General features: G+C 57.1%; 2 protein-coding genes across 2 annotated transcripts in view; both read left to right on the top strand.

Moving 5' to 3' along the window:
* The window catches only part of HEATR1 (HEAT repeat containing 1), a 30170-nt gene extending 22911 nt beyond the window's left edge, over positions 1-7259 (top strand). Inside the window, exons 35-45 of the mRNA XM_078606098.1 lie at positions 161-304; positions 631-968; positions 1863-2013; positions 2328-2492; positions 2859-2993; positions 3250-3354; positions 4212-4380; positions 4760-4926; positions 5740-5898; positions 6285-6393; positions 6575-7259. Coding sequence (XP_078462224.1) covers positions 161-304; positions 631-968; positions 1863-2013; positions 2328-2492; positions 2859-2993; positions 3250-3354; positions 4212-4380; positions 4760-4926; positions 5740-5898; positions 6285-6393; positions 6575-6663 — 1731 coding nt within the window. The 3' untranslated portion in view covers positions 6664-7259. The remainder of the gene's footprint in view (positions 1-160; positions 305-630; positions 969-1862; positions 2014-2327; positions 2493-2858; positions 2994-3249; positions 3355-4211; positions 4381-4759; positions 4927-5739; positions 5899-6284; positions 6394-6574) is intronic.
* A 2665-nt stretch (positions 7260-9924) lies between these two features.
* Positions 9925-12467, top strand: LOC144727511 (gremlin-1-like). Its single transcript, XM_078606387.1, has 2 exons — positions 9925-10999; positions 12317-12467. Exons 1-2 carry the CDS (start codon positions 10200-10202, stop codon positions 12465-12467), a joined length of 951 nt encoding a protein of 316 aa, XP_078462513.1. The 5' UTR covers positions 9925-10199.
* Positions 12468-16303: the final 3836 nt, after the last annotated feature.

Below are 16303 nucleotides of genomic sequence, written 5' to 3'. Positions count from 1 at the left end.
CCCCCTCAAACAAAACAGCCAGGAAGTACGACATGGGATCCATTGTGCCGCGGTTCTCTGCTCGACTCGATTAACTGTCCCCCTCGGTCTGCCCGCCCCCACACCCCCCTTGCCCCCACCTGCCCCACCCCTACCACCACCTGTCACTCCCCCCACTCAGGTGAACGCGCTGATGCCCACGGAGTCGTTCGTGCCGGTGGTGCGGGGGCTCATGGGGAACCGGCTGCCGTCCGTGCGCCGCAAAGCCATGGAGCTGCTCAACAGCAAGCTGCTGCACCACCGCGCCAACTGGAGCAATGCGCAGGTGCGGGGGGGCGGTGGGGGGAGACACGGGGTGGGACGCAGTGTGGGAAGGGGGTGGCGATTCACCCGTCCTGCGGATGTAGGAATCGTCACGATCGGATTCACAAATCCGTTGCGTATGTCATCACAGTCGGGGCTGCTGACGCCACCGCCGCTCCTCCTCGCTAGTGACACGTTCTCCCCTCCGCCAACGTCTGCCCTGATGGTCACCATCCCACTGGCGCTGGCCTTTAAGAAGGCCTTCCCCTCGGTCGTCGGACACGGCAACGTAAAGCTTCACCTACTCAACCGCAACGTCCGTTCTTGTCTCTCTCTCGCGCCCTGCAGGTGGAGCTGCTGCTGGAGGTGCTGGAGCTGCTGCTGGAGGTGTGCGGGCGCCACCACCGCGACCACGCCGCCGCTACAGCGAAGCCGCTGGCGGACGGCGACCCCGACGAGGAGTCGGAGCAGGCGGTGAACCGGCAGACGGCGCTCATGAGCCTCAAGCTGCTTTGCCGCAGCTTCGGGGCGGAGCGCCCGGCACGCTTCTTGCCCGTGCTGGCGGCCGCCGTGCAGCTGCTGGAGGAGGGCGCCGACGAGGACGTGAACGTGCTGGCCGGCGCTTTGCTCTGCGCCGCCGAGACGGCCACGGCTCTGCGGGTGCTCGCCGTGCCGCTGCTGCCCAGGTTAGGGGGTTGTCGCCGCGGTTTTAATCCTCTTGTGGTTTTCAAAATTTGAGGTTTTATATTTTTAACGTTTTGTGTTCCCCTGGTTATGTTCTGTTGTCGAGACGAACGACAGAGTGGCAGTCAAAGGAGGGAACGTGCCCGACGTAGTTCGGCGCATCGTTGCGTCGTAGGATAGCGAGAGTTGGCGACGGCTCAGAGAGGCCTTCATCCAGCGGTGGATTGATCGTGGCCGCTTATGAGTTGTATTCTACTTGTTCTATCGGCATCACGGTGTCACAAGGTGGAGAAGTTTCCGTTTGTGTCGGAGAACGGGTGAGCGCAGGGGTCGGCAACCAAAATAACAACAAGAGCTATTTTTATATTCTTTGGTATTTTCGGTAAAGTCACGTAGATAGAAAAAATAAAGTGAATAAAAATATCACGATGTTTCGATCGCAACATAAGCGGTTGTCATCAGGTAAAAAGCTCAATACTTCAAGAGCCCCGATGCGCGTGAATACGAGACGGTGGTCCTTAATGAATGGCGTCACAAAGCAGTCCGAAAAGAGCCACATGCGGCTCCACAGCCGCAGGTTGCCGACCCCTGCGCTAGAAGGAGGACGATGACGCTTGACAACTTGGTGCAGTCATTGACGACCAAGTTGAAAGCTTGAAACAAGTCGAGAACCCGGTTTGTTATCACGGGCGGGCGGCTCGCTCCCGGATTCAATCTCAGGATCTCAGCGGTGCCAGCACGGAGCTTGTGGCCGCCATGCTTGGGGCGGTGGTCTTGTCGGCGGTACCGGCGGCACGCGTCTGTAAAACCCACCGCATTCGCAAGCGGGGTTAGTGGATCGCGCAGAGACAGCCGCCGCGTTGCCAACTCGGCGCCGTTTCCGCCGTGTCGCGCAGGCTGCTGCCGAGCATGCTGGGATTGATGGGCAGCAGGAAGGAGCTGTTGACCCACGACCTCTATCTGCTGAGCGCCATTACCGCCCTTCAGCGCGTCTCTGCCACCCTGCCGTACTTCCTGAGCCCCTACCTGCTCGACATCCTCATGCAGGTGAGTGTCGTCGTCATCTTCGAAGGGACCTCGGAGGTAGCGCTACGATATCCGCTTCTGAAGGGTATTTTCTAACGGTGGGGCGGAGGGGGTCTCGCACTGATCTGCGAGTTTAATTCCTGTACAGATAATAGTCATATCTGGACCAGTCTTTGGCCCTCCGCTCGGTTGATTTAGCCTCAAATTAATACCTGCTGCGATGTGTAAACAAGGCGGCCGGGCGTGGGTGCCGGCCACCCCTCCCGACTTTCGTAGGCACTACTTGCCCCAGCATTCTGTTGAAGGCTACATGGGGGATCTTTGTGTGTGTGCAGCTGACGCACGTGCGGACGATCGTGCCGGTGGCCGGGCCGCACGTCACCCAGCTGCAGCAGCGGCTGACGCAGCTGCAGGCGACGCTGGCGCACGAGCTGCCGGCGCGTGTGCTACTGCCCGCCATATCGCGCGCCTACGACCACACACTGCTGCTCCACCGAGAGGTGACCTCCCTCGCCGCGACCTCCTGACCCTAACGCTGACCCCTGCCGAGCACCGCGACTACGACGACTACGACGACGGTGGTGGTGGCGGATAGGCTCGCCCGTGATCCACCAGCCCTATCGTCATCACTTTATTATTTACATCTCGCGCCTCCCGTGCAGTGACTTCTCAAAGTGTCCCCCTGCAAGCGTGGCGGCATTAGTCGGCCGGTAGGGACGACGATGATGATGATTGGCTTCACTTGATTAAGTAATTTGAGAGTCATTTATCTCATTTGACAGGTGGGCCCCACTCTATTTTGAATAACAGCATGCAATGTTTAACGTCGTGGCCACGCATCTCCCCCCCTCCACCGCGCCTCGCAGGGCTGCCTGGGCCCCCTGTTCTCGGTGCTGACCGAGCACCTGGCCCACATCGGCAAAGAGGAGCTCGCCTCGCACCAGGCCGAGCTGACGGCGCTCTTCACCAAGGCCCTCGACTTCCGCGCCGAGCACGCCCAGGTGCTCGCCCTGACACCACCTCCAACTCCTTCACCTCGTCCTCCTCCTGCTCCACCTGCTCCACCTCCTCATCCGCCTGCTGCTCCTCCACCTCCTCCACCTCTTCTACCTCCTCTCCCTCTTCTTTCTCCTTCCTCTTTTGCGTTTTCTGCCACTACTTCATCTCCTGCTCCTCCTCTTCGGCCCGTGCCTGTGGACGAGTCACGTGGTCGGTCGCTCGCTAACCGACTGCTCGTCCTCCGCGTCTTCTCCGCAGGACTCCCTCGACAGTGTTGGCGACGTGGAGGGCCACGTCATCACGAGTCTCGTCGCCATGGTGATGAAGATGTCGGAGGTCACCTTCAGGCCGCTCTTCTTCAAGGTCGGCACGGACGGCGCACGGCGGCGGCGGTCACAACATTGGTTTAGTAGTTTTTACCTCTGAAAAAGTAAAATCGTGTTTTGTTATATATTTTTTATCTGCGACTGGATTCAGTTTCCGTGCACGTGCCTTCATCAGCTGTCAGTATCAATGGATGATCTGTGCCTCTTCTAGATCGACTCGGCCTAAAACACATTCGTGCTCGTGGTATCTCACCGTCACCCAAGGGTAGACAAAACGATGACAGCAGTGACCCTGGTGGTGCTATGGCTGTATCAGTGCTCTCTTTACACGCTGTGACCTGCGTTCTTAACAGGACTAATGAAGGCGATGTGTCTGCCTACTTGTCAGCGTGTCTTACCTGTCTCCGTGCACGCCTACCTTCCTACGCCTGTACAAGCCTCTCGACCTCTGTGCCTGTCTGCCTTGCCCGCGCCTGTGTATGTGCCTGCGTGCCTGTCGGGAGCGGTAGTGTAGTGGTTAGCGCGCTGCGCTATGAACCCGGCGACCCGGGTTCGATTCCCACTCACGGCCAACACCGGTCGTGGGCCTCCCCTAGGTCGACTCAGCCTCAAATGAGTACCTGGTGCGGTGTGTAAACATCACCACTGGGGAGACAAAGGCGGTCGGGCGTGGTGCTGGCCACCCCACCCCCTTGTGGACCGTTCTAGCCTTCATAGGTGCTTGCTAACAGCACTTGCCCCTACAGTCTGTTAAGGCTACAGGGGGATCTTTGGCTTTGTCTGCCCACCTACCTGCCCTTCCTTGATCCTCTGTCTTGTGTTCCTCTCTGCCTCCCTCCCCTGCCCGCGTGCGTGTCCCTACCTGCGTGCGTTTGTTGCCCGCGTGCGTGGCAGCTGTTCGACTGGGCGAGTGGGGAGGACCGCCCGAGCGAGCGCTTGCTCACCTTCTACCGCATGTCGGAGCGCGTCGCCGAGCGCCTCCGTGGCCTCTTCGTGCTCTTCGCCGGCCACCTCGTCAAGCCGTGCGCGCACCTCCTCAACCGCCTCAACGTGGCCCTGCCCGGTAACCGCCACACCGTGCAGCCACTTGGTCAAAAACTACAGCCACTTTAATCGGATCCGTCGTCGCTGCCGTAGTCACTGCGCATGTCGTGGTCACCAACGTGGACGTCATCGTCACCTCGAGCATTGACATCATCGTCGACATCGATATCATTGTCGTGTTCGTTGTGCCGTGAGAAGTCTCAAGTTTAATCCGCCCGAGCCGACTTGCGTTACAGGGAAATAATGTTTTATGTTTGTCAAATGTTTTTGAGATCTCTATTTGTTTCCTTGCTGCACCTTATTTCATTCGTTTTGCATTTTTGTCATTTTGGTAACCTTGCTGCCTTGCTGACCTTTGACCCCTGCTCCCGCTTCCCCCCCCCTCACCCCCAACACAGATGAGAAGGCGGTGTTTGGCCACGTTGGTGATGAAGCGGCGGACGAGAGGAACCAGCTGCTGCTGCAGCTGGTGCTCGACTGCCTGCACAAGGTGTTCCTGTACGACACGCAGCGCTTCCTGACGGAGGAGCGCGTCCACACGCTGCTGCTGCCGCTCGTCGACCAGGTGAGTGGTGGGTGGAGCGGTTCAGGCAGTGGAAGGCGGCAGATCTAATGTATTATTATAATATAATGTATTAGTATAATGTATTATTATAATATAATGTATTATTATAATATAATGTATAATTATAATATAATGTATTATTATAATATAATGTATTATTATAATATAATGTATTATTATAATACAATATTAGTATGTATTCATGTAGTATTATGTAGATAGGACAGAGAGAGGGACGAAACTGAGAAATGTTGTTTCCTTGAGTTTGATTTTCGTGTTTTTATTAGTCTTTGTGCGTAAATACATTGTATCTGTAATTTAAAGTAAAGTTATTTTTTATTTGTTTGTATACGGTGGTGCCTTTCTGGATAAAATTTTCCACTCAAAGCGCCATCGGATTAACACTCAACATAAAATTTAAAACATAAACAATTAACAAAATATATATTTTATGTGTGTGTGTGTATGTGTAGTACATAGACTAGCTACAAAAGTCAAATCTGTCAATAACCAGAAACTAGATTCGAACCAGAAACTGTACGCATCAAACAACACGCAAGCACACGTGTGTACAAGCACACGTGTGTACAAGCACACGTGTGTACAAGCACACGTGTGTACAAGCACACGTGTGTACAAGCACTCGGCCTTTGTGCATTATGCAGTTGCCGCCGGCATTTCTTGAAGTGAATTTTGGTCCTCTTGTCGTAGATCATCGACGTGAAGCTGATGATTCATGTTCCCGCGTGTCTGCATACTCTGTGCGTCCGTGCGTCTGTACGTGTGCGCGTGTCGCTGGCCGTGCGTACGCAGCTGGAGAACACGCTGGGCGGTGACGACGTCTACCAGCAGAGGGTCGCGTGCCACCTCGTGCCGTGCATCGCGCAGTTCGCCGTGGCCATGGGCGACGACACGCTGTGGAAGCCGCTCAACTACCAGATCCTGCTCAAGACTCGCCACACCTCGCCCAAGGTGCCTCGTCGTCACCATCGTCATTGTCGCCCATGGCCAATCTACTGATAGATGAAGGCCCTCGCTCTGCGAGCCGTCTCTCGCGCTCCCACGATGCGGCGATCCATCCACTCGGCCTCGTTATCTTCTTCTTGGTTCTTTCGGTAAAGTCACGTGGAAGGGAAGTAATAAAATAATAAAAATAAAACATTATAAAATAAAACATTATTATGTTTATTTTTATTATTTTATTACTTCCCTTCCACGTGACTTTACCGAAAGAACCAAGAAGATGAATCCCTGCAGTCACGAAAGCTTTAAATCAAAATTTACTCGTTATCTTCGTCGTCAGCGTCGCGATGACGCGCGGTGCGCTGACACGTGGCCTCTCGTCGTTGCGTGCGCAGGTCCGCTTTGCGTCGCTGCTCGTGCTGCTGGAGTTCGCGACGCGGCTGCGCGAGAACTTCACGGTGCTGCTCCCCGAGACGATCCCCTTCCTCGCCGAGCTCATGGAAGGTGCGTCGCCTTGCCAGGCTCCGCTTGGGCCCGGCGCCCACCTTTGGTGGCGCCGTGGACACCCTGCGCAGAACACGTTCACAAACTCAAACGGAGATGAGTTACAAGTCTGGGGGGATGTGGGGGTGGTAGAGGGCAAGCAGTGTGACGATCATTGCCTCCCGTTGTTTTGTCCCCGCAGACGAGTGCGAAGAGGTGGAGAAGCAGTGTCAGAAGACGGTGCGCGAGCTGGAGGTCATCCTGGGGGAGTCGCTGCAGAGCTATTTCTGAGCCCCCCCCCCCCGCACCTCACACCTCCCACCGCCACCGTCATCCGGGTCTCGTCCGGCACGCGACACTCCTGGAGTCCGTGCGGTGGATCGTTCCGTGCGACCGGGCCCAGCCCCGCAGCCGGCGCCCGGATTGGGACAGAACCACGGGGAGAATGGGGACCGTGCCGGGCTTTGGGACAGGATGGGCATCGACGCTCAGCCGGATGAAGAGTCTCGATGCCGTCGCTGGGCCGTGTGTGGGTCGTTACCCAGAGTCTCTATTTATTTAGATTTTTTTTTTAATATGGTTTTTAAACACATTTTGCCTTTTACCAGATTTCGCGGCGATAGGGGCTCGTACGTAACCCCTTGCCGCAGCCACCAGAGGCCGCTGCGTTCGCGCGATGCCGATAGCGAAATCGGAATAAAAAACGAAGTGAAAAAATTGTATAAACTCCCTCCACTCACATTGAGTAACGATGACGGTAACAGTGAAGATAACGACGAGTCGATGCCCGTACACACATCAGGGAAACGCGAGAAGGCTGTGCAAATGTTTGTACTGGTTTTGAGTGGGGGTACATTTCAAATAAAAGATGTACCCATTCTGTTTAATCTTTGTCATTCATTTGTCCCCAACTCTAAAATACACGCTTGCTGACCACAGTGGTCCAATGTTCAGCAGCACACTGGACTTGCAATGCTGAGATCTCAGATGTGACATTTGAAACACTGGAGCAAGTTTATTCAACCCCCCCCCACACCGGCACCCACCTGACCACGCCTCTTCACTGGGCAGAATGTCGCGTGTGGTGGGGAAAAGTGTGGATCCTCTCATCTTACAAGACGTCGTGGAAGAGTAGGCCACAGTACATCCTAGAAGGGGCCTCTCTTCAACTCGTCCCCATGGCACTTTTAAATCGTCTAGATTGGCAGCTCATTTATTTAGAACTGCTTTTTGTTTTTAGTTCGCCGCCCTTCCCCCGCACCTCCGATTAACATGGTTGGCTACGTACGGAGCGAAAGAAGTTCTACGTGCACGCATAGTGGAGGCTCCTGCCAGCAGTGTCGCGAGCAGGAAATTGCAGGGCTGCACCTTTACCTCTTTAGCCCTGCGGAAATTACAATGGAGGTAATACTGGACGCGGACTGGAGCTCCAGTGACGAACACGGCTGTAGGTTACGGTGCCAAGTTCGGTGGCGCTGTGCGGTGGTGTCTGGCTCAGAATCAAGGGGACTTTTCACATTTAAAAAAAAATATGTATTTGCTCCCAATTAAAAATATTGTTTCGAAACGTTCCCGTTCGTGCGTTAAGGCGGCGTCCGAGAGCGGAGCTTTTTTTGTCGGTTGCGGGGGTCGTTAATGATCTCGTGGTCATCAAGCCAGACCACGTTCGCACGGCATACAATAACGAGAAGCTGCTTACAAAGCGAGCTACGGGTCACTCGGCATCGTCAGCCGAGGTAAATCCACTGCTGGAACCAAGACCGCCGCCACCTCTCACGGTCCACACGATCCATCCGTCGCTCCGCCTCCACGCGAGCCTTTTGCATAGCTCCGTCTCCGCGTAGCGCGTCCTCGTTGGCTGCCAACTCCGCTGTGCGTCTCGACCACTGCAGCCGTCGTCCCTCACTCGCCACGTGTCGTCGGCCACGTGGTAGTTGGATGCCAAAATTATTGTCCATAACTCCTAACCCCTCGGTGGGGACGTGCAAGACAACGATGTCGTGAGATGATGATGGATTGGTATTGATGATGGATTGCTGATATTAATGATGTTGCTGCTGATGATGGGGAGGAGGAGGAGGGACGATTCGAGGGGATATTTGGGGGGCGGGTGGCGGATGGTGGCGCGCCCACTCGCTGCGTATAAAACCGTGCACGGGGTGCTCGCTCGGGTTCTCTCTGTGCGCTCTCCCCCTCTCTCCGCGTGCTCTCTCCGCGTGCTCTCTCCTCTCTCTGCGTGCTCTCTCCTCTCCGCTTGCTTCTCTCTGCGCGCTCTCCCTTCTCTCCGCGCGCCCTCCCTTCTCTCTCTGTGTGCGCGCGCCCTGTGGGCACCACTCTCTGGCTGTCCTATCTACTGTGGCCTCTGCTCCCCGTGTGCTCTCTCCTGCGACGACTCTCTTCTCCCTCTGCGCTGTGCCCTCTCATCTCTCCCCGTGTGCGCTTGCCGTGTCCTCTCTGTGCCGGATCCGACCTCTTGCCGCCTGTCACTCTCAGGATCCCCGGACCGTGGCTGTGATTGAGCCACTGTTTGACGCCGCTTCCCTGCCCCCTACCCTTTACTCGGCCTTGCCCTTCGTCTCCCCTTGCCCTGCCCTTTCACCCTGCTCGTGCCCTCGGGTCCGACTACAACCGTGAGTCCTTCAAGGGCAGCGACTGGAAGCTCCCGTGTTGACTTTTCACCGACGGCGGCCCGGTGTGGGGGGGGGCAGGCACGGAGAGGTGAGTGCAGGGAGACACGTGACACGTTCGTCGTGGGCGGTGACCAAATCCACTGCTGGATGAAGGACGGGTGAGCCAGGCTCTGTCGCGTGGTCAGAACGTGCGGCTCCCAACCGCGACGCTCGCGAGCGCGTCTCGGTCGGTGTCACGGGTCCCTTCTGCTGGGAAGCTGCTGGGGTCGCGGCGCGAGTGGCCAGCCGAGCCTGCAAACGACCGCTCTACCGGTCTCACCACCAATCACCTGGCTGAGGGCTTCGCCTTGGTCACAGAACTCCTGGGTGGCTCCGACCCCCATCCCTCACCCAAGTGCCTGCCCTCCTTCATTCCACACAGCCTCATCTCTGGGGTGGTTCACCCACGAGTGCTTTCCTCCTGTTCGCGTTCTCAGTCCACAACCTCCAAATCGCTCGGCCGATCTTTCTCGAGCCTGCTGTGCACGTGTCCCATCCCAGCGCGGCGGCCTCCTCCCCTCGTGATGACGACGCTTTCCCTGCCGCGCTCCACAGAACGGTGTCTCCGAACTTGCACCACGTCGCTTCTTACCCCACCGCGCTCCATTCATCTGCGATGCGCGCGAATTCAAACGCCACACGCTGATTTTCTACCCAGCTCTCTCTCTCTGTGTGTGTGGGTGGGTGTGTGGGTGCGTAAACAAGCATCTGTCCGAACGTGCACGTGGAGAGCGGTTTGGGAAGTGGTTTGCGCGCTTCGCACTTCACCCGGCGACTCTGGGTTCGATTCCTCGGCCACAGCTTGACACGAGCAGCCAGCGGTGTCAGAACGCAACATGGGACTCCCCTAGGTCGACTCAGCCTTAAATGGGTAGCCGGTGATGTCGTGTGCAATGCTATGCGGGGGATATTTATCGCTGCATGGACATGGGATTATTTATATCGCCGGACCGTGAGAGATGTATGCAGCAGTGGATTTCGCATGGCCGATGGTGATGATGGTGGTATATCCACGCGTGTGTGTTTTTTCACGCCGGCAGATCTCGCAGACTCACCATGAAGAGGCGCTATGATCGACTCCATCGTTAAGAGGAGCCGCCGCCATCGTCGTCTTCTACATCTTCACTGTCAAGAGGAGCTGCACGAGTTCCGTGCGAAATGACGTGGCCTCGCTCCCCTCTCTTCCTCCTCCTCCTCTCGTCCATCTCTCTGCTCCTCGCCGAAACCTCGTCTGACCCGTCTCGTCCTCGAAACAGAGACTCGGGGAGCAGAGACAAATCCCACGGAGACTCGGACGTCAGGTCGCTGATGGGCGGCTCGGAGATGAGTTATAAAGACGAGGAGATCAGACCAGACATCAGAGACGCAGACTCAGAAGCCGCGGACAGACACTCGGAGATCAGACACAGAGACTCGGATATCAGAGACGCGGACTCGGATATCAGATTAGAGATCAGGGATCAAGAATCGCGGATCAGACACAGAGACCCGGATATCAGATCAGAGATCAGGGATAAAGGCTCACGGATCAGACACAGGGACTCGAGGAGCAGAGGCATTGATGAAGACATCACCAGCAGCGGCCGGACCTTCTTCCCGCAGGGAGCAATTCCTCCACCGGGGAAGGGCCGCTCCAACATCTCATCATCCCACGGCCACGTGGCACGACACCACCACCAACACCACCAACAACAACAACAGATGCTGGCACTCGGGCTTCCAGGCGGACCTTCGTCCCACTTCCACGACCGAGACGCTGAGCGCCAGGTGCTGGCCTCCAGCCACGAGGCGCTGTTCGTGACGGAGCGGCGCTACCTGCGCCGAGATTGGTGCAAGTCGCAGCCGCTGCGGCAGACGGTCCGCGAGCGCGGCTGCGTGCCTCGCACGGTCATCAACCGCTTCTGCTACGGGCAGTGCAACTCTTTCTATATCCCGCGTAGGGCCACGGCTGACGACGACGATGAGGGCGGTGAGGGCGGTGAGGGTGAAGGTGATGATCGTGGTGGTGGTGGTGATGAAGGTGGGGAAGATGATGGTGGTGGTGGTGGTGATGATGACGAGGTGCTGGGAGCTCCGAGCGACAGTAAAGACTTGCACGGTACGTGGGTTGATTTCGTGTCGTAGCATTCGGGAGTGGTTGCAGCCAAGGGTTGATTACAGCCGGAGCTGTTTGTCCGGGGCAAAGCTCCGGAAAATATTACCCAGAAATAAACCGTACAGTACTTAGCATGACCCCGCCCCTCCCCCATACATGCCTACCGGTTGCGTCTACCGAATCTGATATCCTCTCTGCGTCTGCCCAGCGTTGATTCGCCGTGCGATGTTTACCGGGACCAGGGTAATTGGATGTTTTATGGTAGAGCGGTGGCGCAGCGGTTAGCGCTCTGTGCTCTAAATCCGGCGACCCGAGTTCAATTCCCGGTCGTGGCTAACACCAGCTGCGAGTGATATCCGAGCCCGTTCTGGGAGACCCTCCACCTACCCCCCTCCCTTTCAGCAACCCGCACTGACCAACAAGGTGAAGTATGGTCAACAACAGCGCGGCTTGCGTCTTCATTGTTCGCGACTAAAACGGAACCGAAACCAAAAGCGTGCGCGAAGAGGCACCGTGGCCCTTTGATGCACGCTCGGGATCGCACCGCGCGGCCACGTGACCCAGGCGTGGAGGTTTGCGGTTCGAAATCCGAGCGGTCGCCCTAGTTAACACCGCGGGTGTCTTGACAATGGACGTTCACGATCCCGTGACGCCATTCGCAGGAGTAGGCCATTGTGTGCCGACGTTTGGATTTGCGAAAATGTGAAAGAAACCCCGTCCCCCCTTGTAAACAACTCCATTGAGATTACACAGCAGCGGCTGTAATCGTCGCTGTGAAAACTTGGCAGTGCCCTCCTGAAAAGAAACAAGTCAATGAGACTCATTGAGGCTGTCCTCGATAATCCAGCGTATTCGTAATCAGAACACCGAGGCAGGCATTATTATGATGATAGTAATGGTTGTCTCCCTTAGGCCCAGGAGGAGGAGGTGGTGGTGATGACGAAGGAATCGCAGAAGCGGCAGCTGCAGCAGCAGGAGGAGCCCGAGGAAGGACAGCAAGAAAATCATCATCAGCAGCAGCAACAGCAGGAACATCAACAGCAGCAGGGTCCAGAGGAAGGTCATCATCAACAGCAGGAGGAAAAGGAGCAGCAGCAGCAAGGGGGAAATCCTCCTCATCATCATCATCGGGGGGTGCAGGAGGGCGAGGCGGAGCGGGGTCGGCCCGGCGCGGCGCGGCCTCGTTCCGCGCGTGCGCCGCATGCCGCCCGCAGCGCTTCTCGTCCCTCACCGTGGAGCTCAGCTGCCCGGGCCTGGAGCCGCCCCTGCGCCGCGTGCGGCTCAGCAGAGTGAAGCACTGCCGCTGCGTGTCCGTGCGCGTGCACGACTGAGCGCGCGACACCCACCCCGTTCACCGCCACCCCCCCCCCCCCCACGTGTGTCCGTGCGCGTGCACGACTGAGCGCGCGACACCCACCCCGTTCACCGCAACCCCCCCCCCCCCCACGTGTGTCCGTGCGCGTGCACGACTGAGCGCGCGACACCCACCCCGTTCACCGCCACCCCCCCCCCCACGTGTGTCCGTGCGCGTGCACGACTGAGCGCGCGACACCCACCCCGTTCACCGCCACCCCCCCTCCCCCCACGTGTGTCCGTGCGCGTGCACGACTGAGCGCGCGACACCCACCCCGTTCACCGCCACCCCCCCCCCTCCCCCCACGTGTGTCCGTGCGCGTGCACGACTGAGCGCGCGACACCCACCCCGTTCACCGCCACCCCCCCCTCCCCCCACGTGTGTCCGTGCGCGTGCACGACTGAGCGCGCGACACCCACCCCATCCACCGCCCCCCCCCCCACGTGTGTCCGTGCGCGTGCACGACTGAGCGCGCGACACCCCGACCCCACCCTCGTGTGTCCATGCACACGCAAACCCAACCCCCCCCCCCCCCCCCGTGAGCACACGCGTGTGCGACTCGAGAACAACTCTGCAACTCAACGCCACCACTGTGCGCCTCACGGTAGACATCGGACGGTGAGGATGGGGAGCTGAACTTGTTGGTGGTGGTGGTCGTCGTGAAGTTGGCACCCGGAGGTCGACGTTGGACATCAGAAGGTGGGCAATCAGTAAGGTGTGGAGCTTGGCTTGGTGGTGGTGGAGGTGGTGATGAGCCTGCAAGATCGAACCGTGGAGGTCAGGTGTTCACGTTGGAACCGCTGCGGGGAGAGCAGGCAGAAGGAAGGAAGCGATGGCGCTGCGTGGCGACATCAACGGCGTTGGCCGCTGTGGTGCCACAATATGAACGACCATTAACTCATCGTCCCTGTGGGGCCGATAAATTACGGGAGCGTCACTTTGCGGAAATTCAACATGAGTGGTATACTATGCACAGACTGACCCCCGGCTTTCAGTTACGGAAACACCCAACGGACATCGACACCGTCTCCCTCCTACACCGAACTCGAACCCGGGTCGCTTGGTCAAACATCGGTCGACCGGGGCGGTCGCTCTGCCCGCGATGGAACCCGGATCAGTCTTGGTTCCATAATGGCCAACAGCTGGTTCGCAATGGCCGACTTTGGGGGGGGGGGGGCAAGAGCGTAGGGGGCTCGGTGCTGCACGTGGTGCGCGTGTTTCTGGCTACTGCAAAGGTAAAGGCGCGGCCCTGCAATGACGTGCTTATAACGCACGCTGCGTCAGGTGGGCCAGATAATAGCCAGATCGCGGCGGGGGCCACTGCCCCCCCCCCCCCAGGATTTGAATGATCTTCCCATGTCCATTTCTCCCCACCCCCACCACCTCTGTGGCCCGGCTTCTGGGCCACTCCCGCCTCTGGGCCTCGGTGCAGTTGCACTGCCTGCGCACTCAATGGCTACGAGGTCTCCATGTGAGTCTCGGGTCACATGCTAGCCTACGGGTCTCAATTCTAACCTATGGGTTTCAATGTGAATCTGAGGGTATCAATGTCAGTCTGGGTCTCCATGCTAACCTGTGGGTTTCCATGTGAGTCTATGCATCTCCATGCCAGTCTATGGGTCTTCAAGTGAGTCTGTGGGTCTCCACGGAAGTGTATGGGTCTCCACGTGAGTTTATGGGTCTCCATGTTGGCCTATGGGTTTCCATGTGAGTCTGTGGGTCTCCATGCGAGTCTATGCGTCTCAATGGCATAGCGTGGTTGGCATTGAACCCAGGTGCAGTTACACCGCAGTTGCACCGCCTACACACTCGACAGCTACGCCACGGGCCAAGCTATAGACGTGCCTGCTAAATGAATACCCTTAATGGGGGGCCCAATGTTTAACTGCCCCCGCCCCTCCAATCCAAATCTTCTAAGTCGTCCCCTTGCGAGTGCGTAACACGTCTGTGAGCTCCGATCATAGTTTTATTTTTCTTATGTTTAAACATAAATTGTATAACAAAGTGCGTTATATATGTGTGTGTGCTATAGGATATAAAGTTGATCGATCTACACGAGCAGTGCGTTTTCTGTTTCTACGACAAAATTACTTTATTGGTGGAATCACATTCCTCGTCACCACCATCATCATCACCACCACCATCACCACCACGAGACGTGGTCTATCCCACTCACTCTGCTGAATTAAGGCCTTACCCACGCCGTCACCAACCCTCCGGGTCCCGCAATGCCACAATCCACGTCCCTCACTCCCGCACACGAGTCGAACTTCTCATCTCATCCATCTCCACAGTGGTCGTCTTGCATGTCGAACTTCTTTCGCACCGCACGTAGCCAACCGTTCTCATCGGAGGGTGCGTCCTGCCGGGCGCATTCACTGCATCGGCTGCCGCTCCCCGACACCCACCACTTCTCGTCCATGGGGCAATCGTCTCTTCGGGCCGTTACGACGTCCCCTGGCTCAAGCACGCTGACCTTTTTACGAACGGTCGACGTGACGTGTGTTCTCGAATCCACGCGTTCCTCGCCACGTCTCCGAGTTGTGATTCTAAGTTCGCGTCTCACCATGCGTCCGCAACACTCGCGAATTCTCTGCAACGAGTCGTGCGGCCAATTCCTTCCCGGTCAACTTTCCAACGTCGGACCAACGTTTGAATGTGGTTGGGACCGGTGAACCAACGTTGGCCCAACGTTCCACGTTTACTGGGTTTAGAACTCGGGGGTGTTGGCCTGCCAGTCGTCATACATTTGCGCTATGATCCAGGCCACCTGGATCCCGGCCACAACGAGCTAACATCAGCGGTATTAGTGGGATCTGCACCGATGCTCGGCCCGCTCTCACTGGCAGAGCCAGTGGTGGGGGGGGGGGGGGGCACGTGCCCCCCTAATGATCCGATCGAAATTAGGGATTTCGATCGGATAATTGGGGTTTATTAGTAATAAATCGGCATTTTGCGACCCCCACTGCCACTGTGTGGCATATTATTACGTGCCAGGGACTCTATGAGATGACAGGGCAATAGTCTGAGTCCATAATTGTCAATAAGCAACGGCAAAGCAGTTATAAGTGACTCACATAATTGTGCGCAGTTGCGTACACAGTCCACGACTACCCTGAAGGCATCAACACCTTCAGCGAGCGCGATGCCGATCACACGACGCGGTTCGAATTCGACCCTCGATCGACGGCTGCGCCATCGCCGCACACGCGTCGAATAAAAGCAAGGGACAAGTCCTCACTTGCTAACAACTCCTTACTTACTAACAACTCCTCTATCATTTTTCATTGCTGGAGGGGTTGCCCCCCCCCTACCTAAAAATCCTGGCTCCGCCATTGCCTGCTCTAGGTCGACTCAGCCTTAAACGAGAACCTGCTTCGGTGCGTAAACATCGCCACTGGCGAGACAAAAGCGGTCGGGCGTCAGTGCGTGGTTCTGACCACCCACCCCCTCGTGTGCCGTGCCGGCCTCAATAGGCGCTCGCTAACAGCACTTGCCCCAACAGTCTGTGTAAGCAATACCAGTGGGAAATATCTGAACTGGTTCTGGACCTCTCCTAGGTCGACACAACCTTTATCGAGCATCCGTTGCGGAGTGTAAACATCAGTGCAAGAAAACTAAAGGTCAGCCGGGCTTGGTTTTGGCCACAAAACCCCCGTGCCGGCCTTAATAGGCGCTCGCTAACAACAGCAACTTGCTCCCAAATAGCCTGCCGGTGGATCTTTGTCCTTGTGCTCGTGAGTGTGGTCACGTGCCCCACGGCGATCCATTACGGGTTTCGCAAATTGCTCGGCCACACGCGGCCTCAGATGA

Source organism: Lampetra planeri, chromosome 25 (assembly GCF_965212315.1).
Source record: "Lampetra planeri chromosome 25, kcLamPlan1.2.h2, whole genome shotgun sequence".
Taxonomy (NCBI): Eukaryota; Metazoa; Chordata; class Hyperoartia; order Petromyzontiformes; family Petromyzontidae; genus Lampetra; species Lampetra planeri.
The sequence above is the reverse complement of the archived record's forward strand: the minus strand, read 5'-3'. Positions and strand labels throughout refer to the sequence as shown.